The following is a 25,733-nucleotide window of genomic DNA, read 5'->3' on the forward strand; positions in this document are numbered from 1 at the left end:
GGTCAGGAGAAAAAAGGCTTTTCCCCATATGCGTCTTAAGCAAGACGCAGTACGAGTGAAGTATCGAAAGGGAACATGACAAACAAGCTGGAGTTTAGCGATCTAAATGAAAGCATCATTCAGCCGGTCTGTGTTCTGTCAGGAGATCTCGACACTTACTCAATCGCTGTTGTTTTAATAGAGAAATTGACTATTGCAATTATGGAATTAGTGGAATTACTAGGAATTTCACTGTTATATTTTTCGTTTGTGAAATTAACACTAATACACACAGAAGTTTAACATGTTATTAATGAGTGATTTCTCAACTTCAGTTCCCAGAGCAGTGTTAAGTGTTTCTCCACAGAAGTGGCTGACTGAAGGAGATCCAGTGACTCTGATCTGTCAGGTCAACGGCTCCTCTACAGGCTGGACATTCAGCTGGTACACTGAAACTGTCTCATCAGGTAAGATATAATGTGCTTCATGTAGTAACATCTGAATAAACTGGTTTCATAAAAAAAAAATATTATAGACATTAAAGATATTTAATCAGTCTGATTACTCTGATTATACCAACAAAGGTCATTTATAAGACTCATGTAAAAATGTCTGCTCATTTCTTGAGGTAACTGCACTTTTTCACTTTATACATATATTATAGAGATTAAAAATATTTAATCATTCTGAATACTCTGATTATACCAACAAAGGTCATTTATAAGACTCTCATTTCTTTGGGGTAACTGCATATTTTCACATTATACAGCCAACAGCATTCATTATAAGCGGCTCTCAGACAGCAGCAGGGGAGCTGGAGGAAACTACACTGTCAGTTCTGCTGCTCTAAAACACACAGGAGTTCATGTGTGCAGAGCAGAGAGAGGAAAACCAGCTTATAACTCAACCATCAGCAACACACAGTTAATATGGGTCACTGGTGAGTTCAAACTGAACCACACTCACTTTCCCTTGATCTTTTTAGAGCTTGATGTGTCTTGAAATGTTGTCCTGTCATAATATACAGCTACTTTTTAATGGTGTCAATGGAGAAAGATGCTTTTGCTGTCAGGTGTAGACTGCATCTAGCAGGGCCTAAACAGACCAAACTAACCAGCAAAACCTTGATTCCTGGGTTAGCTGCAACGATGTAAAACGTTTAATTCTAATGGAGAAAAATTGTCATGAAGAACTAAAATATAACTACTGTGGAACAAAAGTGTTACTTGCACAAGTGAACTTGAGGGAACATAATCAAATGTATAATCTGACCTTTTTAATAAATAGTGTTTTTATTGTGAAATTTATTAGAACTTTAATATTTTTCTGAAAAGCTGAAACAATTTAAGTTGTGTGAAGTGTTAAATCAATAAAACTGTCTTGACTTGATTTCCAGTGTAGTTGAAGTGTAGTTGTAATTGTCATCTCAGGTGTTTCTCCTCCAGTCTCTCTGATCGTCAGTCCCAGCAGAACTCAACACTTCACAACTGACTCTCTCTCTCTGAGCTGTGAGGACCAGAGTAACTCTACTGGATGGAGAATGAGAAGATACAGAGACAGTGGGCGGCTGGAAGGTTGTTCATCAGTTTGGGGATCACAAACAGGATCTACATGTACAATCAGATCCACCATCCCAAAGGACACTGGAGTGTACTGGTGTGAGTCTGAATCTGGAGAGAAATATCATCCTGTTAATATCACTACACTGTGAGTCTGTGTTTCTATATTTATTAATTTCATAAAGCCCTAATTTTATGTTTCAGATATAAATAGCCGAATTGTGATCTCAATTAATTCACTCACGCAATCTTATTCCTAAATGACAACTAGTCCGCAAGACTATTAAACTTTTGACCATTAAACCATTGCTCAACCTTTGACATTAAAAAAAAATAAAATCATTTTGATTCTCAATTTAATCGTGCAGAGAAAATGTATTATAATTATCATTATTATTGATGTATTGATTATTGTAACTCCTATTTGGGTTAGGTCTCAAACTTCTCCATAAACTAGAACGTACTAGAACAGCTTCTACTCGGCAAACTCGTCGCCCAATTTGCGTCATTCGCGTCTATTCGTGTTTTTGATTGTATTTGATTTGATTGTATACTGTCTTGTAATTTATGGTTGTCATTAAGTTGTAAGGTTTTCTTGCGTGTTTTGAATGGCACCTCTAAATAAAATGCTTTATTATTATTATTATTATTGTTGTTGTCACCACATTGATTCTTACTATTTGTCAGTTGATGTTTGCTCTGTGTTCTTGCGTGTTTTGAATGGCACCTCTAAATAAAATGCTTTATTATTATTATTATTGTTGTTGTCACCACATTGATTCTTACTATTTGTCAGTTGATGTTTGCTCTGTTTCTGTAGTTGGTGTGATTCTGGAGAGTCCTGTTCATCCTGTGACTGAAGGAGAAACTCTGACTCTACGCTGTTTATATCATCATTCAACCCCACCAAACCTCAGAGCTGATTTCTATAAAGATGGATCACTCATCCAGAATCAAACTACAGAGATGATCATCCCTGCTGTCTCAAAGTCACATGAGGGTTTCTACTCCTGCAAACACACAGAGAGAGGAGAGTCACGCAAGAGCTGGATCTCAGTCACAGGTGAGAGTAGGAACTGTAAACACTATTGAAATGCTTCTGGATAATATACAGCACTAATGTGACTGTACAATGTATTGATCTCAGCTTCCTCCAGAACATCAGGATCTGATGGTTTCAATCCTGTGATAGTTGGAGTGACTGCTGGACTCACATTTTTAATCATTGTCTTCTTGGTCCTGCTGTGGCGCTACAGAAACAACAAAGGTTCATCTTCTGCCATATTAAAATTCAACGACACATTTCCTAAACCTGTGACCTGTCGTCCTTCAACAGCTGGTTATCTGATCTTAGCCGGTCTCCCAACCTGGCAAAACTTGTGTGTTGACTGATTTTAAAGGGTTTGGGGGTAGTTTTCTGCTGGTACTACTCCAAATAATAGACTTCTACAAATTAGCCATTTATGTATGCATAAAGGAGATAGACCCCCTTATTTCCTCAAATATTTTCCTGAACATTTTCTGTTGGACTAGGTGAAAGATCTCAGTCTGCCTCCAGTGTCAGTCAACAGCAGAACAGCAGTCAGACATCAGAGCAGAACCAGAGTGAAGCGGGACATAAAGCACTCATGTCTGGTGAGTCTTTACCCATTAACCATAAATATTTTATAATAAATCTTTACAAGCTGAGATTGAAGATACTTAGAAATAACTTTCAACTCACAAGACCGATCTCACACTAAATAATTTCCCCCTCTTCTAAAGTGTAATGTGATATCTGTGTAACTGACATTTCAATTACATGTAATTCAGTTTCATTTCATTATCAATAATTCATAACAAAATATTTTATGTAATTTAGAATGTTAATAGCACATTACATATTTAGCTGAGTTAAGCTTTAAGTCAGTGTCAACATGAAAACAATATTTTTATGTAGGCTCAGATTCATGAGATGCATTAATTTATTACAGGAACTGCTCATATTTATGATTCTCTTGATGCCACAACTAACAAAAACATAAGCACAGGTAACTAATGATGTTACAGAAGGTAATTATGTCATGTCGATCACTTACTAAGGCAGTAGTTATTTTCTAAACAATCAAATCTATCTTACATTTCACTGGGATATTTGCAGAGCAAATTCAGTTAAAACAAATGTCTTATTCTTTTCTCTGTTATTCATTGTAGACATTGTAAGTGGACCTACTGAAGTCACCTATGCTGAGATTGAACTCAAATCTACAGAGAAACAGAAGAAAAAGAAAGAAAACAAAGGTAAACTGAAACGAAAGCTCATGCTCTTATGGTTTTATGATCATGACAGTAAGTTGTGACTGAAGGAGAAACTCTGACTCTACGCTGTTTATATCATCATTCAACCCCACCAAACCTCAGAGCTGATTTCTATAAAGATGGATCACTCATCCAGAATCAAACTACAGAGATGATCATCCCTGCTGTCTCAAAGTCACATGAGGGTTTCTACTCCTGCAAACACACAGAGAGAGGAGAGTCACGCAAGAGCTGGATCTCAGTCACAGGTGAGAGTAGGAACTGTAAACACTATTGAAATGCTTCTGGATAATATACAGCACTAATGTGACTGTACAATGTATTGATCTCAGCTTCCTCCAGAACATCAGGATCTGATGGTTTCAATCCTGTGATAGTTGGAGTGACTGCTGGACTCACATTTTTAATCATTGTCTTCTTGGTCCTGCTGTGGCGCTACAGAAACAACAAAGGTTCATCTTCTGCCATATTAAAATTCAACGACACATTTCCTAAACCTGTGACCTGTCGTCCTTCAACAGCTGGTTATCTGATCTTAGCCGGTCTCCCAACCTGGCAAAACTTGTGTGTTGACTGATTTTAAAGGGTTTGGGGGTAGTTTTCTGCTGGTACTACTCCAAATAATAGACTTCTACAAATTAGCCATTTATGTATGCATAAAGGAGATAGACCCCCTTATTTCCTCAAATATTTTCCTGAACATTTTCTGTTGGACTAGGTGAAAGATCTCAGTCTGCCTCCAGTGTCAGTCAACAGCAGAACAGCAGTCAGACATCAGAGCAGAACCAGAGTGAAGCGGGACATAAAGCACTCATGTCTGGTGAGTCTTTACCCATTAACCATAAATATTTTATAATAAATCTTTACAAGCTGAGATTGAAGATACTTAGAAATAACTTTCAACTCACAAGACCGATCTCACACTAAATAATTTCCCCCTCTTCTAAAGTGTAATGTGATATCTGTGTAACTGACATTTCAATTACATGTAATTCAGTTTCATTTCATTATCAATAATTCATAACAAAATATTTTATGTAATTTAGAATGTTAATAGCACATTACATATTTAGCTGAGTTAAGCTTTAAGTCAGTGTCAACATGAAAACAATATTTTTATGTAGGCTCAGATTCATGAGATGCATTAATTTATTACAGGAACTGCTCATATTTATGATTCTCTTGATGCCACAACTAACAAAAACATAAGCACAGGTAACTAATGATGTTACAGAAGGTAATTATGTCATGTCGATCACTTACTAAGGCAGTAGTTATTTTCTAAACAATCAAATCTATCTTACATTTCACTGGGATATTTGCAGAGCAAATTCAGTTAAAACAAATGTCTTATTCTTTTCTCTGTTATTCATTGTAGACATTGTAAGTGGACCTACTGAAGTCACCTATGCTGAGATTGAACTCAAATCTACAGAGAAACAGAAGAAAAAGAAAGAAAACAAAGGTAAACTGAAACGAAAGCTCATGCTCTTATGGTTTTATGATCATGACAGTAAGTGTACAGCAGAGCTAAAGACCTCTGGGGTAAAAAGCTCCGTTGATTTTAATTTCTCCCACAACACTAAATAGCAACAAACACCACCAGCATTTTCCTGAACAGCCGTTGTGAAATCAGCCTGATCCATAAAGGTCATTGCATGCAAATTACAATACAATATTTTGAGGTAATTTGGTCAAACATATAATAGTTTTTAAAATCAATTATTTTATTCTCTCTGTAGAAGTTGAAGAGATTTTATGAATATAATGATGACGCATTTCATATCACTGTTGGACACACAGTAAGCACTAGTGATATTAACTGTTGGCATCTTTCAGGTAATACCAGTGAAAGTTCAGACACCGTGTACTCTCAACTGAATCTGGTAACCCATCAATGTGAGTCTCAAAGTAAAAACATCAATCACAAGGAGCCACTGACAACTGCATACAAGCATCGTTGAGAATCTAAGAATAAAATGAAGTATGCAAAAATTCAAATGTGCATTTTAGCATTTTTAATTGATTTACACATTTTCAGCTGCTCAGGTTAAATAAATGGCTGGAGGAGAAACATTCAATCCCAGGACGCTGATGAGTTTAGGCTGAGAAGGGCTGGAGAATGACCAGGATCATCAATTCTTTATCATCTTTGTGATGCTGACCACTTGATGGCAATAGAGTTATCAGCCTTCATGTGGTTCAGTGACTACGCATGCTAATCTTTGAAAAGCAATGAGATTTACACATTATACATTGGAAAAAAACAGATGATCTTTTAGTACTGCACACAGTGTTTATTTTTATTGGTTGATACCAGCAGAGGCAGCAGCTCATTATTTGACTGTTGATTGAGACCAGGTTTCTTTTTTTGTGTGTCTTCTTGATTTTAAATGTATTTGCAACATAGTCATGAACAACCTAGAAATACCAGGCAATTTAATATGGTGACTTCCAGGTCTGGAAGAGTTGTATATGATCGGCAAATGTACACTGAACAAAATTATAAACGCAACACTTTTGTTTTTGCCCCCATTTTTCATGAGCTGAACTCAAAGATCTAAGACTTTTTCTATGTACACAAAAGGCCTATTTCTCTCAAATATTGTTCACAAATCTGTCTAAATCTGTGTTAGTGAGCACTTCTCCTTTGCCGAGATAATCCATCCACCTCACAGGTGTGGCATATCAAGATGCTGATTAGACAGCATGATTATTGCACAGGTGTGCCTTAGGCTGGCCACAATAAAAGGCCACTCTGCAAAAGCAAAAGTGTTGCGTTTATAATTTTGTTCAGTATATATGATGAGTATATTTTTTTGTAGCTATGCTCAACTGTAAAATGATTTTAAAAATCCTTATTCTGCAATCACAAACAACTGAAAAATTGAAATTGAAATAATTGAAAAATTAATTAGTCAAACAGTTAGGGAATTCTGTTGTAGCTTGCTTGTTTGTCTTAGACAATTTATGTTTTCAGAATACAATTAGAAGCTTTAATATCGTAATTTTACTGTAACTTTAAATATTCTTATATTTATAAAATATCTCATTGCTATAAATACCTCTATGTGAGTCTAATCTTTAGATTTTAAAACTGCTTTAAAAGTTTTTCACTTCACTTGTTCTTCTCAGTTGGAAATTAGAATAATTGTTCACAATTATAATTATAAACTGTAGTTTTGCTGTAATATGTATACTTCTTGTTTATACCTTTATTACAATAAAATAAGATCTAATTGCTACAATGCTAGTATGTAGCGTGAGCGACTTGGTCATCATAAATGTGATGCAACATAACATTCATGTTTATGGTTGAGCAAATATGTATAAATATCTCTGAACAGATTGAACAGAACTGAATTTACATCTAAACACGTCTTCAATGTCAATCCCAATACTTTTTTTATTGTTTCTAAGAGAATTAACTTGTCAATATCCTTATGCAATTTTTTATTTTGAAAACTAGGAGTAGGTCTAGGTTGAAATTGGTGCCAAATTGTGTTTGTGACATTGCAGATTCATTAACTACTTCCGCATTTCCTGAAATCCCTCGCCCATATTGTTCAAACATGAACAAATAAGTGTCTGACACACACTGTGTATCTATGTGACCAGAAAAGGAAGCAAGGTTTGGAGCCTATTATCCATCTGATCATTTAGATCCCATCAAATCCACAGATTCTGCATCTTGGCTCTGTCTGTGAGCTGTGAGTGTGGAAAATTTTATTAATCAAAATATGAACTAATCAAGTATAATCAATGTGAATCTAGCCATTTATGTATCAAGTTATTCTACTGTTATAATCATGTATCTGCCTGTGTGTGAGGCCTGCATGAGAATGCAATGTGCAGACAGTGCAGGGGTACAGTATATGGTGGAGCTGCACACTCTATATGATTAGGCCTCCTCGTTTCACTTAAAATAAATTCTACATCCTAAAAGCAGGCTGGAGACACAGCCAAAAGAGGTAAAAGAGTTGATAAACAATAACCATATGTATGAAATGTATTGAACATTGGGCACGCCTCCGGGAAGCACTGTATAAAAGAGAGTACAGACACAGACTCTATAGATTGTTCTGCAGAGCTTTCTTGGTTTTATTGTCTGACAATAAAATCTCTTCTGGCATCAAAACCCCCAAGACTTTGAGAGTGATTTTTCACAGCAGCGGCAGAAGCCACCACAAATTGGCGCCCGAACAGGGACTGGAAAGAAGCAGAGGGTGGAAGACCACTTTGGGCTGGCTTGATGAACAACGCTAACAGTGGCCACTAAAAATTAAGGTAGGCAGTTTTTTGCTTATATAATTGGTGTTTGCCAGAGTCGGCCAGTGGTGGTATGGACACTCGAAAATGCTCCTCCAAATTTAAAGAACAAAAAGAAAAAAGGGGTTTTGGTTCCAGAAGAAATAATTGCATGCACTGATCTGTTTTACTGTAATAGTAAATGAGGGCAGATTGTGCATGCAAAAATCTGTGTTTACTGCCAAGAGGGCCTTTGATGGATGGCAGTAGACGTTAAGCAGATATACATTGCATGCAATGGTCTGTGTTTATTGTTAAGTGGGCCTTTGATGGATAGCAATAAACATTAAGCAGATAAAGTAAAGGGAAGTGCGCAAAGTCCTACAGATAGGCAAAAATTCCTGCGGGGTACTGCTTTTTTACTGTGTTGAGGAAGTGTATCAGTGAAAGAGCGAGTAGAACTGACAGGTCACTCAGGAAGAGTGTGTAGTCTATGTAAATGTATGTGTCTGTGTTTGTCTGAGTGTATTTGTGACTCTGTGATCTGGTGGGGCAAGAGATGCGCACCCCTCCTAGACCCTCACTTGAGGGTCAGGTCGCGGAGACGGACGCAGCTGGTGTTACACTGGAGAATGAGTGTATGAGCCCTATCTAAAAAAGGGACAAAGAATGAGTGTATGAGCCCTAAACAATGAAGGGACTTGTATGAATGTTTTTTTAAAAAGTGTTCCAAGATATGGACTTTGCAGATGATTAAAATAATAATATATTAATTAAAATAAGATATACATTTATTATTTAATGACATCTTAATAGATAAATAAATAAATAAGTTTGCATGTGCTTAAAACTTTATATCTAATATGTGAAGACTTCTAAAATTTGTATCTTGTTATCCCTGGGAGACAGTATGAAAGTTCATCTACTACAGAGTTTCAGAGATTTAGGCTTGAGTTAACTAAAAGATAACTTGTGTAGTGCAGTGTGAATAAGAGCAAGATTAGGTGACCAAGTTCATAGAAATTTTGATTCAAAAGCTATAGACATTTTACAATAATAATGGAACTTGTTGATGCAGTGTTCAAATATAGTAATAAAATAAAATAAAAGGAATTATTTTATGTTGGTTGGGAAAAATTAATTCACCATTAGCAGATTATTCTGAATCATGTATGCAAATATAGAAGAAAAATTATGATTGAAGTCTTTATTTTACCATACGCATGTCATATTGTTGTAAAAGAAATGATTATTTTGTTTTATTGTAGTATGCTTAGATAATAAAGGTAGCTGCTTTCTGCATTTTGCGAAGAAAAAACTGCTTGCTGTTTTCCGGCAATGAAGAACTTGCTTTACTAAAATAGAATAAGGGAACTGCTGTTTTTAACCAGATGAGATTGTTTTTTATTAAGGGACCATTGAAAGAGATGGTTGAAAAGTGAAAATTAGATAAAGAGCAGATTGCTCAGACACAATTTGGTCAGAGTTTACAAAGGTTCAATTTGATTAATGCAGTCTCTGAGTGTTCAAATTTCAGATGACTTCTGGAACAGTGCCTTGACAAAGGGAAGCAATGAACTGGAGTCTGTCTAACAAAGTGATGAAGAAGCAAAGACACAGCTGCAGAGAGAAGAGGGAGAGGTTGATGAACATTCACCTCCCCTTTACTGAAAGAGTTTACACTTCAGCATGGAGAAAGACTGACTTAATGCAGGAAAAGGTGATTCTTTCACTTGAGACTTTCCTGAAAGTGAAGAGAACATCGTGAAATGCAAAACTCTGGCAGAAGCAATCAAAAGCCAGACTGAGGAGAGGCAGAGAAACAACAGAGACCATACACCACAACATCAGGCCTTTGAGTGCCATCACAGACTGACGACCCAGTGCAACAGCACAGGCTGATGATCTAACCAGAAGGACTTTCATCCCTTCCCTTTGCGTGCACAAGTGCTGCATATTTAATGATCACTATAGAGACTGCTTCAAATTGTATTAATTATTTTATTAACTATATTAATCTTGATTATTCACTGGTCTCACAGCAGTTCTTTTAATTCTGTGTTTTAACTAACATTCTCAATCTCTTTTCAATAGGTACCAGTCCAGCCTTATGTCTTAAAGAAAAAGTAATTATGACAGACAGAAGTGGGTGCTTGAATCACCAATCAGATAAAAATGGAGCTGGATTTAGCATAGTGAGGGAAATTTCATTAACCAACAAGGGGGAAATGCACAACTGTTGTGCACTGCCTTTGATCTAAAGTTAGGAGCATGGGAAGCATGGTTAACTAAATTGGGAATGTTTTTAGGACTTGCAGTATTGATAGGAAGATTACTATTTTACTGTGTACTTCCTATATTGAGGTCACTAATTATCAAAGCCACAACTAAGCAAATGGAAATTCTAAGATGTGAAGATGATGGGAAAGGGATTTTTGAGGGTAACCAAAATGGCCTTCTACAATGTGCAAAGTATCTGGGCTGAAGATCAACTATGCTATTTTTGTGATGTTACATGTTTTATGTCTTGAATTTTCTAGGGCTAGATTGAATAAAATAATAATAAAAAAATTTACTCCAAAGATCCAAAATCGTGAAATCACATATGCTGTCATCACTGGGGATAACAAGATGGAAATGTTGATGGCCATGGATCCTAGATTATGCAGAGATCTCCAATCCGTTTCTCAAAGTAACTCATGAGCAATAACAAAAAAGTATTTGTCTAAAATCTAAATTAGACAAACAAGTTACATTTGAGAAATTATAATTGGCTCTCTCAAGTGCACAATGCCTAGGCCTATTAATCTATTAGATTTTGATGAAAGAAAGAAAAAAAAAGAGGTTTATACAGCGGTGTTAAACTAAACTTCATGGTGACTGACGTTGGCCAGTTGTATGACATCTAGAAACTATGTGGAATGCTACCAGGTCTATGCTCAGTAGAGTCTAACAAAAAAGAGTTAATGTTAGCCTACTCAGAATCTGTGGCCTTCCACAACTAAAAGCATTTGGCTCACAATCAGCTGAAATCTCAAGAAAAAATATGTTTTTGGCCAAAAGGGGGTGTGAAAGGATGTGGAAAAAGTATGAATGATGGTGTTGTATGGAGTGAAAGAGGGTGTCTTGACGAGACACTGAGGCAAATCAATCATTTCGCTAAAACAGCTGTATGCAAATTTTAATATGTGGGCCCACAGGGCAAATTATGCCCAGTAAAATAATGACCATGGATGAATTTGGTTAAGTTTCCTGGTCAGTCCCTAGGTCATTGTTGTGGCAGAAAGAAAAGCAGTGCCACACTTGCACAGCGTATAACATGGGAAGGCAGAGCAAAGCAAGCTTGTTCTGTCCACCCAACATCTAACTTTCTTTTCAGCATATCATCATGGAGCTGATTCTGTGTCAAAAGAATAAAATATTGTCTTTCAGACTGTTAACATAAATAAAGTGGGTTGAGTGTTTTCCAGGTCAAAGGCTTATGCTACTGAGCAAGATATGCCTAGGAAATTATCCAGTGATATAGTGGAACTCAGTTTATAAAACAAAGAGATAACTGAATCCGCAAATTGTTGAGAATAAAATTGAAATAAATTGAAAAATAGTAAGGATGCAGATAACTGAGTAAAACCAAATTCTTTATTATATTATAGAAAATGGGTATTAGCCCTATACTCATTGTATTGACAGCACTGGATTTGTGAGAGCTTAAAAAGGGGCCAAGACAGCCCTCAACCCACATGAAATTTCCACAGGTCACACCAAGAAGGACGACTGGCCAGATGAAGAAATGAGCATGCTTCATATCACTAACAGAAAACTCTGAAGGTTTCCATTTACAGGTGACAGCAGTTCTATCAAGGACAGGGAATGGTTTGCTCCACCTATAAGAACCAGTGGTAAATTACACAGCAGAAAAAGAAAAATGGGAAAACTGCATAGTGTTGCTTTGAAGCAAGACCAGTCTTATATAATGTACCAACACTCATGCACAGTTCAAGTTGTAGAATATTTTATGATGAATGGTTTAAAACAGGGGTTCTCAAACTTTTCTATTTCACGACCCACCTAAACAAGTATAATCTATTTCAAGACCCACCAAAATATTTGAAGCCATATAATGTATTTGTGGATTAGAATAAGGCCTCTTGCCAACGTTACCAGAAAATTGGTCAGGATTATGTACTAGGGTTAAGCTGACACCTAAAAGGTCATATCTCTCTAGAAGAGGAAACAACAAATGAAGAAAAAACTAGAACCAAAAGAGCAGATTAAAAAGACCCTGCAGATTATATAAATTCAATTGGTCAATTTAAAGGCATACCTAATGAATTTAATACAAGAGATGAAGTTAAATTAAAGGTTGAATCAATATTAATGTGAATTACAAAAAGAAAATATAAAATTACAGAATGGATTAATTACATAAAGTACAATCAGCAAAGATTTATTAATTACACTGATGAGGTCTTAACACTTCTAGGAGAGCAATTGGATGCAACAAGCAGACTGACAGAGCAAAATAGAATAGCTTTATATTATTTGTTAACTGAAAAAGGAAAGTATGTATTATGTTTGGGGAACAATGCTGTATTTATATACCAAATAATAATGCTCCAGAAGGAGCATTTAGTGAAGTAATGATCAAATTAAAAAAATCTAAGAATGGAAGATAAAGCAAATGTTGGAAAAGATAATCAAATGTGAGATTGGTTTGATCTAAAGTTAGGAGCATGGGGAGCATAGTTAACTAAATTGGGAATGTTTTTAGGAATTGCAGTATTAATAGGAGGATTAATATTTTACTGTGTACTTCCTATATTGAGGTCACTAGTTATCAAAGCCACAGCTAAGCAAATGGAAATTCTAAGATGTCAAGATGATGGGACATTGATTTTTGAGGGTAACCAAAATGGCCCTCTATAATGTGCAAAGTGTCTGCTGAAGATCAACTATGCTATTTGTGTGATATTACATTTTTTATGTTTATTCCTATTGGATTCTACATAACTGTAACAACCACAGGAAAGTGCTGAACCAATTGCACGCTCATGTTAATAACATTCTTTTATTTAAATAAAGGATTAGGGGACATGATCTTTTTACTTCCTCAGATATGGGGGAAGACTTTTTGGTCCTGATACTCCACCAGAATGCTGTTACATAATCTAGTCATTAGTGGTAAAACTGTGCGACTTAATTTAGTCACTAGGTAGTGATAACTGATGAGACTGAATTATGAAGCTGCACTCTGGGTAAAAACAAGTAAAGGTGAGACTTAGTAAGTCTCAAAGAGGGGAATGTGGAAGATTTTATTAATCAAAATATGAACTAATCAAGTATAATCAATGTGAATCTAGCCATTTATGTATCAAGTTATTCTACTGTTATAATCATGTATCTGCCTGTGTGTGAGGCCTGCATGAGAATGGAATGTGCAGACAGTGCAGGGGTACAGTATATGGTGGAGCTGCACACTCTATATGATTAGGCCTCCTCGTTTCACTTAAAATAAATTCTACATCCTAAAAGCAGGCTGGAGACACAGCCAAAAGAGGTAAAAGAGTTGATAAACAATAACCATATGTATGAAATGTATTGAACATTGGGCACGCCTCCGGGAAGCACTGTATAAAAGAGAGTACAGACACAGACTCTATAGATTGTTCTGCAGAGCTTTCTCGGTTTTATTGTCTGACAATAAAATCTCTTCTGGCATCAAAAACGCCAAGACTTTGAGAGTGATTTTTCACAGCAGCGGCAGAAGCCACCACATGAGTGAGGTGTTTCAGTGCACAGATGACATGCCTTTTGAGTAAATGTTTAATATCAAACTAAACAAGACAATCTTCTGATTCAGATGATACAAGGTACACTCTGATAAAAAGGTACAAAAGCTGTCACTGGGGTGGTCACTTTTTTTTTAAAGGGTACATTTTTGTACCTTTTAGATACACTTTAGGTACTAATATGTACATTTAAGGTATGGACATGGAAGCTTTAAGAACAAAGGTGTACCATCTGAAGAGGTACCGCCTGGTGACAGGATCTGTACCTTATTTTTCTGAGAGTATGTCATTCATCTTATGAAATAATTTACATTTAGATTTTTCTACTTCAGAATTATTCATTTTTTTGTAGGATGATGCTCACGTATGTCTGTATTACAGCTCACCCTGTGATTACAACACACTCCAGTTTTCTTCATATGAAGAATAATAGTATAAATAATGCTTTCAGTTTACACAAACTCAGTGCCTTTATGTATTCAAAAAGCACATGCTTACAGTAAAATACAGACCTAGACTGACATGTTTCAAGATTTAAAACCATTTCAGCACATCAAATGAGACACTATGTCTGTCTTTTATGGTAGACTATTTACTTACAATCAGCAAACAGCTTTTGAGTGAGGCATTTGAGAATTTTGAGCACCATGCTTCTCTGTCCTCGTATCATATGTTGTTTTCCATAAAATGTACTATAAAGAAATATGTATGACGTGGCATAAAATTTGCATCTTATTTCTATGGCAAATGGTCTAACCAAAATATTCAGGCTCCTCCTACTATGTCAGAATCCTTTTAAATACACACACGTCCGTCAGCTGATTCATCTGACCATTTAACTAGGCAGTGAGAGAAAGAGAGTTGTCACTAATGCAGGTAATTTCTTGTTACTAGAGATTTTATGTCCTTTTGGGTGCAGTAAAATTAAAAAGAAATCTGTGCCAGAGCAGTGGAGAAACAACACAAATTCAGGATGTTTGGGATCTTATTTTGAGGAAGGTGTCAATGGATTCATCTAGTACAGGAATTCTCAAGGAAGACGTGAAAGGCAAAATCAATCTCATGAATATTTCATATATAAGAAGGTTTACCAAAATACTGTTTAACATCTCATTTGCATAAACATATAGCCACTATGTTAAGACTGTGTCTTAAGAACTAGTTTGACCCACTAGCAGATAACCAAGGAGTAATCAGTCTTTTTGTATTCAAATTAGACCAATCTACCTTTTTGTAACGGACTTAAAAAAGTGTTGATTAGTCTTGAAGGAAAAAAAAATATATGACTAACTTAGAAGACTTGTCTAAGCGGTTTATGCATCCGGCCCCTGAGCGAAAGTTACATAAGACGTACCTGGAAGAGACATCCCTTGAAGAGACGTCCATTTACAGTCTCATTTCAGTTTCAGCTTCATATTTTTCTATATTTTATTTTAAATATGTATTAATTTATGCACCATGAAAAACAGGTAAGTTAACTGAGTTAAATGCTGCACATGGATGCGGGTGGATTGAGATGTTTAAGTGTCTGTTTGGTTATTCGTTATCGTCACCCACCAGCAAGTTAGCAGTTAGCATAAGAACACTAGCTGATGTTTTATTATATAAATATGTGACCCTGGAGCACAAAACCAGTCTTAAGTCGCTGGGGTATATTTGTAGCAATAGCCAAAAATACATTGTATGGGTCAAAATTATCCATTTTTCTTTTATGCCAAAAATCATTAGGATATTAAGTAATGTTCCATGAAGATATTTTTGTAAATTTCTTACCGTAAATATATCAAAACTTAATTTTTGATTAGTAATATGCATTGCTAAGAACTTAATTTGGACAACTTTAAAGGCGATTTTCTCAGTATTTTGTTTTTTTTGCACCCTCGGATTCCAGATTTTCAAATAGTTGTATCTCGGCCAAATATTGTTCTATCCTAACAAACCATACATCCATGGAAAGCTTATTTATTCAGCTTTCAGATGATGTATAAATCTCAATTTCATAAAATTGACCCTTATGACTGGTTTTGTGGTCCAGGGTCACATATAATAAAATGTTTTTAAAAATGCCTGAATTTCTTTAGATACTAAATATCTGTGTATCTAAAAACTTCACTTTTCTGGCCACTTTTTAAATATTGTTCAAGCAATTGGTCTTGCGGCCATTTTTTCAGTGTAGTTCACACAGCAGAGGAACCACATTTGTGTAGAGAATCATATTTATATATAAAGGTTACACAATGTTTGACAAGTGTCCAAGACATTTTTTCTTCATTTTGAACAGTATATCTAAACAAAACTTCATTTTGTGAAATGTTTTGCTTGAAAAGTGTTTGTGCTATATTTCTTTAAAATTACAACAATTGCTTTCATATTATGATATACTGTACAATGACAAAAGTCATGTAAAACAGTTTTATGTCTTAAGTGTCCAAATCCTTTTTGGGGTAAGTTATATTTGCATTTGTAAGCACTTATGGTAACTAAAATATGCTTCAGTGTCATTTCTATTGAAACCTGTATGCCATGTATTTAAATATATTTGGAATTACACATTTGTAATGATGAAGTTGCAATTTAGTGAATTTATATATGATTTTTTTTTATTTATTTTTTTTTATTAACTTCCAACACAATACAAAACTATAACATACACACACACTGCCTAATATACAACAAAAGACAAAAGAAAAACAAAATTATACATAAGATGACAAGCAGAGCATTATATCACAGTTCAAAATTAACAATAATAAAAACTGGGGAGAATACATGAATCTTCTATACACCTCTAGGAACACTATGTCATACCAAGCCACAAAATGTCACAGGTAGAAGCATTTATGCAGTTAAGGTATGGTGTCCATATACGATTAAAAGCATCTGTTGTAGAATGAATAATACAGGTCAAGAGTTCCAGAGGGATAATTTCCCTAATGATTGAATGCCAGCCTTTGATGGAGGGAGGGTTACGCCTGTCGTTTACACTACTCCGGCGTTTTCAACCCTCGAAAACGGAGACTTTTGAAAATGCTGCAGACCCGTTTTAGTTTGAAAACTCCGGGTTTGCGTTTCAGTGTAAACGGACCAAAATGGAGACTTTTGAAAACGATGGCGCGGCTGACCATATTCGCTCTGCGTATACTTGATGACCTTGTAAACAATAACATCATGCTCATTGTTGTACCCATAGATATGTATAGGTTGTACCTGCATGAATGGTCATGTGACATTTTCGGTTGTGTAGTGTGGGTGGAGATCGCAAGTGTAGACGAGGATTGTTTTTATTTTAAAACGCCGTTTTAAAACGAAAACGCACTAGTGTAAACAGGGCCTTAGTCAACACATCAAAATAAGTGCACTTCTTTAAAGGGGTCATATGATGCGATTTCAATTTTTCTTTTCTCTGAGGCACGGCATCGCAGTATGTTAAAGGAGTGTAACATTTCCATCACACGCTTGAGGTATTCGGCCAATCACAACGCACTGGATAGCTGGCCAATCACAGCACACCTCGCTTTTCAGACCGATGAGCTTTGTAAAAATCGACGCGTTTCAGAAAGGCGGGGCATAGAGGAGAAACAATAATGTACAGTATGTGGAAAATAATGTGTTTTTTGAACCTTAAACCGCATAAACACATTTCATTACACCAAATACACAACATAATGTTCTTTTTAGCAACATCATATGACCCCTTTAAAGCACAACAAAGGGTTATTAAAACATGATGATTTAAAATGCGCTTTAAAGTAAAATTTAATTTGACAGTATTACAATCTGCACTATTTAAAAGGATACTTTAAAAAACAGTCATGAAAGTGTGCTGTCTTTAAGTATTCTTAAATGGCGTGTTATTTATTTCATTAAGGGCCAAGTACAATGCTGGCAAAAAGTTATGGAATTCAAGTTGATTAGTCGAACAGTTCTAGAAAAATGTGCAAACAAATTTGACGAAGAGCATGCCAAAATGAACATGAGGATATCTATGCAATGCTTTAGCGTATTGAGACCAAACTTGGTGTGTGTTGTAATAAGCATGACCTGAGGGCACCTGAACTTCTTATTGGTCAAAAATCATAAGACTGGTCTTTTTAGAATCAGTGCGACATACCGAGTCTAATGATACCCAATTTTCCCATGTCAGCTATTTTGGGCATCAGCCATATTGAATTTTGTTGTAAAATGCTATATTTTACGAACGCATTGGCATAACGTTATGAAACTTGGTATGTGTCTTCTATACCATGCTCTGAAATAAAAAACTTTATGTGTGCCATTGTCAACTCACACAGATCACACCACATCGATTTGATAACAGTGCCACCTGTTGGTCAAAAGTGATAAACCATTAAATCATGTTGCTAGTGCTTGTGTTGATACATTTTCAGCCATTTAGTCTAAAATCATCTTAAAACGGCTTCAGTTACTCATTGCTGCAGTTGGTCTGATGCTTGCTGCCTTGCTTGCTTCTGTAGTTCTTGGCCCCTAAATTGCTGCGTGCAGTTATATGTAATTATATTATCTGCAAGTACAATTTTTTTTAAAGTACACTACAGGTACACATTCAATACAATTAAGTGCACATATTTTTCACAAGGGCACAATGGATTCAGTATGGATTTATTATAATATTAACATGAACTTTGAACATTCATACTTTTTTAGTGTAGTTAAAGTCTCCAAACACAACAAAATGTCTTCCTTACTGTAAGAAATGTTTCTTTGCTGAAGATAAATATATTTACACATTTGTTTGTTTTTACAGTTGCAGTTTCATCTGTGTTGTCCTGCTGCTAATAAACAAAGGTGAGCTTCTCACAGGCAAATGTCAAAGGTAAATTCATGCAAATGTATCAGGTATAGAAAGTATTATGTTCATACATGTAGAATTACACAAAAAATGTTCAAATGTGTACCTGATATGCCTGTCTGTGTGTGTGTGTGTGTGTGTGTGTGCACCTTCCCCTTTAAATATCTGACTGCAATGTTGATCCTAATTTCCTGTCTTTGCACCTCCTCTCGCTGCATGGGAGAGGTGGGCTTCTAATGAGCTCAGATTAATCCAGTTACATCTTTTTCTTTTAAATTACTTTTGTACTTAAATCTGTCTTTTAAATCATATACGAGACATTATTTTTCATGTATATTTTATTATTTTTGTATTTTCATCAAGTTTGGTCACTTTTCTGTCCGATGTGAACTGGAAGCACATGCTAATTACATTGCACTTTACATTCGTCCAGAAACGAAAAAGGGCGAATTCACACCGTATATACATACTCATATCTTATCAGATTAAAGAAGAGTCGAACCGTCATCTGATGTCCATCTGATTATTGCATTAAAAAACACAATGCAGACTACACCGGTTACACAAGAGAATGAGCTTGAAAGTGAAAACAACCATACACTGGAGACACAATGACAGCCTGTTGTATATGACATAGTTGAAGGCAAAGGAGTGACATCCAAACAGAGCCAAGCCTACAAGAACAGAGCTGAAATGTTTCCGGACCAGTATGTGAATGGCAACTTCACACTGAAACTCAATAACCTTACATCTGCTGATTCAGGGATCTACTACTGCTATATCAGCCCACTAACACTTTGGTGTTTTGGATAATAAACATTTTGGTTGATAAAAATCGTTTTGTTCACTTTGCACCTTTACTTTCATCAATATTTAGTTTTCTCGACAGGTAGCGACTTTACACTAGTCCTTTTTGTGTGTATCGATGTTGTTTGCTGCAAAGCAGATTAGCAGGGAACGTCTATGGTGTGCAAATTTCAAATCTAATTCATGGTAGTAGATTCGTGAGTGTAAATAAAACTATGATTACAATAAGTTATGGTTATTAAGTTAAACTTTATTCATAAAGTATGCCCTTGTGAAAAAGAAGTGCGCTTAATTGTATTGAAAGTGTACTTTTTGTGTACTTCGAATCTTAAAAGTATACTTTTTAAAAAGTGCACTTGCAGATAATATAATCTAATATATTTAAAGGCCAATTAAGTGTACTTAAAGAGAGTACACTTTAATGACAATATTTCTTAACACACTTTAGTGCACTTTAAAAAAAAAAATCACTTTATAATAATGTGTAATTAAGTTTTATTTATTTAAAAATAAACATATTTTACATAATTATGATTTTATAGTGTTTTAAATAAGTACACTTATTTTGATATATTTACCAATATACTATAGCACATGTAAAATATTTGATTTTAATTTCAACTTAAGCGTGTTGTCCAAAATTACATTTGTTAATGTATTGTAAATGTATTTAGTCTATATTATATACTGTGTGCATTAATGCACTTGAAATGCATTTTTCTTCTAAACTTCAATACCCAGGTAGCCAGCGTTTACCAATATACTAAAGCACATGTAAAACAATTTATTTTTATTTTAACTGAAGTGTGTTGTCCAAAATTACATTTGTTAATGCATTTTAAATGTAATAATAATATATTTATTTTATATAGCGCCTTTAAAAGTTGCTTTCTCAAGGCGCTTTACATGAAAGCTTACATAAAGGAAAACACAACAATATAAGACAATATACTATAAATTCAGCTGTGTTTTGGGAACAACTAAGAGACCGTGCTGAGAAGATCATAAATTGCGAATTGGCGTATAAGGTGTTAAAAGATCTGCCAGATACTGTGGAGCGAGACAATACAAAGCCTTGTATATTAGCATTAGGATTTTAAAATCTATACGGTATTTAACAGGGAGCCAGTGTAATGTCTTCAAAACAGGAGTTATATGGTCGCCAGCCCTAGCCCCAGTTAAAAATCTAGCTACTGAATTCTGCAAGTATTGCAATTTGTTAAGAGAGGATTTGGACACTCCAACAAGGAGAGCATTGCAATAATCAATTTGTGAGAAAAAAAGAATGAATACATTTTTCAGCAACATAGGCTGAATATGTGCAATATTTTTAAGATGAAAAAAGGAGGTCTTTACCTTGTTCTGTACAAAAGGTGTGGTGGCTTCTGCCGATGCTGTAAGGAATCATTCTTCAAGTCATGAGGTTTTGATGCCAGAAGATAGACTTTATTCTTCAGATTAAATAAAGCCGAGAAAAACTCTGTAGAGCAATCTCCAGACTCTTTTTCTGTACTCTCTTATATACTGTTCTTTCTCTAGGCGTGTTCAATACATTTCATTCATTTTGGCATACCGATGCCAGAACTTTATTCTTCAGATTAAGATTATACTTCAATAATTTATATTTTGATTAATTAAAATCTTCAACAAAGGCTGGAATGACAGGGTGACGTCAAAGATAACACCAAGATGTTTAGTTTACTTTGTAGCTCTAGGGCAACACCATCAACTGATAGATCTAGAAGCAGCATTTCGCAATTGGTGGGGAGAGCCAAGAAGCATAACTTCAGTTTTAGAGCTATTCAGACACAGAAAATTTTTAGACATCCACAACTTAATCTCAGAAATACAGTTGGAAAGATGAGGGACATCCACAAATTGACCAGGTTGAGAATGTATATAAATCTGAGTTAGAAGTGGTAGCTGGTAGCTTAATAGCTGACCAAGAGGATAAATATAAATGCTAATAAGTAGGGGACCAAGAACTGAGCCCTGTGGGACCCCAGTACAAACAGGATCCACATCAGATCTGAAACCATCCATAAAAACAAATTGACTGCAACCCATAATATATGACCTAAACCAATCTAGGACAGTCCCAGATAAACCAAAGACAGTTTCCAGTCGATTAAGTAAAAGCATGTGGTCAACAGTGTCGAAGGCTGAACTAAGATAGAGTAAGATGAGAATCGAGAGAGCGCCAGAATCAGAAGCTAACAGTAAGTCATTAACAACTTTAACCAAGGCTGTTTCAGTGCTGTTCAGTTTCCTAAACCCAGATTGAAGGGGCTCAAACAGATTATTGACTTTTAAATGGTTGTGTAATTGAGATGAAACAACACCCTCTAAAATTTTAGCAATAAATGCACTGTAAAAAATGACCGTGAATTTAACGGTAAAAGACTGTAAAAATGCTACAGTAAAAACCTGTCAAATATTTAACGGTAAATTCCCCTACTATATACGGTGATAAACTGTATTGGACATTACATGTAATTTCACGGTAGTATACCGTTTTTGGAAGTGAAAAAGACCGTATAATTTACAGTGAATAACCATTCCCAGAATTCCCTGCGTTTTTTTGTTGAAATAACTATGTTTCTTCTTAGTTTTTTCTTATCAGTTTTGTATATTAGGGTTGTGTGTTACAGTGTGGAAGATGAAAAATTGGACGAAAGTTACTGAGATTGTTCGAATCACTATTTTGCTTTTTTAATATGGGAGTGACAGCAGCAGTTTTAAGTGCTGTTGGCACAACACTGGTGGCCAAGGAGCCATTTATTATTGTAAGAACAACAGGGCACAAGTAACCAAAACAGGATTTAAATAAACTAGAAGCAGGGGATCAAGTATGCAAGTGGAAGCTTTCATACGAGATACCTGTGCACAAAGAGACTCAGAGGTGACTAAAGACAAATTAGAGAAGGGTGTACCAGAAAAACTTGGTAGATTAGAATAAGAATATATTTGCGAACGTTATCAATTTTTAAACCGAAGAATTTAAGAAAATCATTGCATGTCTGAATTGACACAGAGTATTCGCACCATCTAATTTCAATAGACTGTTAGTAATGTGAAAAAGCTGCCTAGGGTTATTATGATTATTGTCAATAATCTGAGAAAAATATGAAGACCATGCAGTGTCAATTTCTGCTTTATATTGGCTCAAACAGGTTTTCCAAGCTTGATAAAAAACTGACAAGCCCCGAACCATGCCATTTACGCTCCAGTTTGTGACATTAAACCTTCTTTGAACGCAAATTGTCATTATACCAGGGAGCTGTATGTACCAAAGAGACATTGCGTGTTTTAATAGGTGCAAACATGTCCAAATTGGCAACAAGAGCATTAAGTAAAATAATTTTATGCTCAGAAGGGACAGAATTATTTATTATTTAGAATATTTAGTCTATATTATATACTGTGTGCATTAATGCACTTGAAATTTATTTTTCTTCTAAACTTCAATACACTTTCTTATACAGTATACTCCAATAAAACTTATTGCTGAAATTTTCATCACCAGCTCCTGCACTATGAACTCTATGAAGTTTAATTTTCAACATAATAGTTGACACAGTGTCATTTATGAGAGTACTGCATTTGTATGTAACAGTACTGTACTTTACATCTGTGTAAAGAATGCTTTCAATATCATTATGTTGTTCTAACTAAGTCACTTAAACACATTTAATTGCATTAATTGCAAGCAAAAGTTTAACAAATCTAAACAAAATTAATTTGCATTCAAATAGCCTACATTTGGTTTCTATTATAGGCTACACTGCACTGTAAAAATGACTTTTAGTTAGGTGAATGAACTTCAATATACATTCTTATACAGTATACTCCAATAAAACGTATTGTTGACATTTTTATCACCAGCTCCGGCTCTAACTCAACTACAAGTTTAATTTTCTACATAATATTTGACAAAGTGTCATTTATGAGAGAGGTACTGTATATGTACAGTATGTAATAGTAATGTACTGTACTTTAAATCTGTGTACAGAATACTTTCATTATCATTATGTTGTTTTGAAGTCGATTAAACACACATTTAATTGCATTAATTGCAAGCAAAAGTTTAACAAATCTAAACAAAATTATTTTGCATTCAAATAGATTTAATTTTAAGTAAGGGCAGGTTTTTAGAGTAGCATTGGCACGACAGTGGAAACGCAGCATGATTTTGGGAAAAGCGGCTAGTGAGTCATTTGCGTATTTCACATGTGCATATTTTTTACACAGCTCAACAAACTTAATGCTTCCTGAATGTCTTTATGTATTCAATAATCAAACTACAGACCCGGACTGACAACATTCAAGAACCAGATTTTAAAACCATTAAAATCAGTTTGTGAAATATGTATATATCATATGAGACAGTATGTCTGTCTTTTCAGGTAGACCATTTATCAACAAAAGCTTTTGAGTAGAGCATTTGAGAATTCGGACACTATGCTTTCCTGTTCCTATCAAATCAGAAGATATAGGATTGTAGAGATCTGACTGGATTGTAAATTCATTTTTCTACATACCAAAGATCTCAATTCAGTTGTTTCCTAACTTAAAGTATACTATAGCCTAATATAATTACATTTTTATGATGTGGCATGCAAAATTTGCATCTTTTTTTTCTATGGCAAATGTCAGTCAGTCCAGAATGTTCTGGATCCTCCCACTACGACAGTGAGAGAAAGAGAGAATTGTTACTAATTCAGGAAATTTATTGTTTCTATTTTTTTTTTAAACGTTTATTTGGCTTTAAGTTCTCACTCTTTCTTTCAGGCTACCTTAAGGATGTTACTGAGGATGTCCTTTTGGTAGCAGTGACATTAAAAACAGACAGAGTGGTGACACAGCTCTGGAGAAACAACAAACGCAGGATGTGTAGGATGTTATTTTTAGGAAGGCTATGACCAATTCATCAAATCCAGGAATTTTCAAGGAATATATGAAAGGTGACATCTCTTTCAAACTCAAGAATCTTCAATATAATGTAAGTCTGAGAACTTTTGGCCGTATTCGCTTTAGTTATGCTTAGTCCCTATACGTCACTTCTCTTCCGGAAACACTCTTCTGTCTTCCGTGACCTTGACCGCAACTCATATTTTTCATTTAATGTTAAGACATTAATTACACTGATGCACTATGAAAAACAGGTAAGCTTGAATGAATTCGGAGTCAAAAGCTGTACATGGATGCAGTTGGATTGAGATTGCTTAGACGTTTGTTCGGTTATTCATTTTCATTACCTAGCTATCGGTTATAGCTAAAATATCTTAAAAATCTCTGAATTACATTAGATACATAATAAAAATGATTATACCAAGTAACTTTTTTTTTTTTTTTTTGGAACTAACTTTAATATTGATCAACTTTAACTTAATTTTGAACATAACTAACTTAATTTTGTGAAATGTTTTTCTTGAAAATTGTGCTTGTGCTACATTTCTTTAAAACTGACAACACATTATTTGAAAATGTTACATAATGCAAAGACATACATTTTTATTAAAACTAGTGTCCAGATTCTTGTATTTGTAGGTCATGTAGGTAGGCATTTATGCTAAACTAAAATTTGATTTAATGTCATTTATATTGAAACGTGTATGCCATGTATTTAAATATATTTGTAATTTTACATTTTGAATGAAGTTGCAATTTAGTGCATTTAAAATATATTAACTCGTAAACTTTAGTTTACAGCTTTAGTATGTTAGTCAAAAAAGTGTACTACTTTAAAGCACGCAGTACACTTTTTAAAAGTCACAAAAGTGCCTCTTTAAGTACATTTAAGTGACCCTTTATTATTTGAAAAATATACTTAAGACTTAAAGCACTGCAAATGGACATTCAATAGAAATAGAAGTAAATGCCATATGAGACACATTTATTAGATTTGTTGCGTTGGTACATTTATTCATTTGTTTTACAGTGACTGCGTCATCTGTGTTTTCCTGCTGCTGATAAACAGAGGTGAGCCTCACAGGTAAATGTCAAAGGCAAATTCATGCAGATACATTTTTCTGTTTTTAAAGTTCTTTCTTGTTTTCAGCATCTCTTGAGCTCACTATTGAGGGTGTTATCGGAGGCTCTGTTGTCTTGCCTTGCTCTTCCACTGAGAATGAGCTTGAAAGTGAAAACTTAACCATACACTGGAGACACAATGACAGCCTGAATGTATATAACATAGTTGAAAGCAAAGGAGTAACATCTGAACAGAGCCAAGCCTACAAG

General features: G+C 35.0%; 1 protein-coding gene across 1 annotated transcript in view; it reads left to right on the forward strand.

The window, feature by feature from the left end:
• LOC107703788 (uncharacterized) overlaps positions 1 to 25,733 on the forward strand; it is a 29,865-nt gene that overhangs the window by 3,481 nt on the left and 651 nt on the right. Inside the window, exons 4-19 of the mRNA XM_016506508.1 lie at positions 315 to 446; positions 749 to 919; positions 1,410 to 1,686; positions 2,327 to 2,601; positions 2,686 to 2,805; positions 3,072 to 3,173; positions 3,512 to 3,568; positions 3,732 to 3,818; positions 3,884 to 4,084; positions 4,169 to 4,288; positions 4,555 to 4,656; positions 4,995 to 5,051; positions 5,215 to 5,301; positions 5,676 to 5,735; positions 24,282 to 24,383; positions 25,552 to 25,632. Of these exons, the coding sequence (XP_016361994.1) occupies positions 315 to 446; positions 749 to 919; positions 1,410 to 1,686; positions 2,327 to 2,601; positions 2,686 to 2,805; positions 3,072 to 3,173; positions 3,512 to 3,568; positions 3,732 to 3,818; positions 3,884 to 4,084; positions 4,169 to 4,288; positions 4,555 to 4,656; positions 4,995 to 5,051; positions 5,215 to 5,301; positions 5,676 to 5,735; positions 24,282 to 24,383; positions 25,552 to 25,632 (2,031 nt within the window). The remainder of the gene's footprint in view (positions 1 to 314; positions 447 to 748; positions 920 to 1,409; positions 1,687 to 2,326; positions 2,602 to 2,685; positions 2,806 to 3,071; positions 3,174 to 3,511; positions 3,569 to 3,731; positions 3,819 to 3,883; positions 4,085 to 4,168; positions 4,289 to 4,554; positions 4,657 to 4,994; positions 5,052 to 5,214; positions 5,302 to 5,675; positions 5,736 to 24,281; positions 24,384 to 25,551; positions 25,633 to 25,733) is intronic.

Source organism: Sinocyclocheilus anshuiensis, unplaced genomic scaffold (assembly GCF_001515605.1).
Source record: "Sinocyclocheilus anshuiensis isolate Anshui unplaced genomic scaffold, SAMN03320099.WGS_v1.1 scaffold2083, whole genome shotgun sequence".
Lineage (NCBI taxonomy): Eukaryota > Metazoa > Chordata > Actinopteri > Cypriniformes > Cyprinidae > Sinocyclocheilus > Sinocyclocheilus anshuiensis.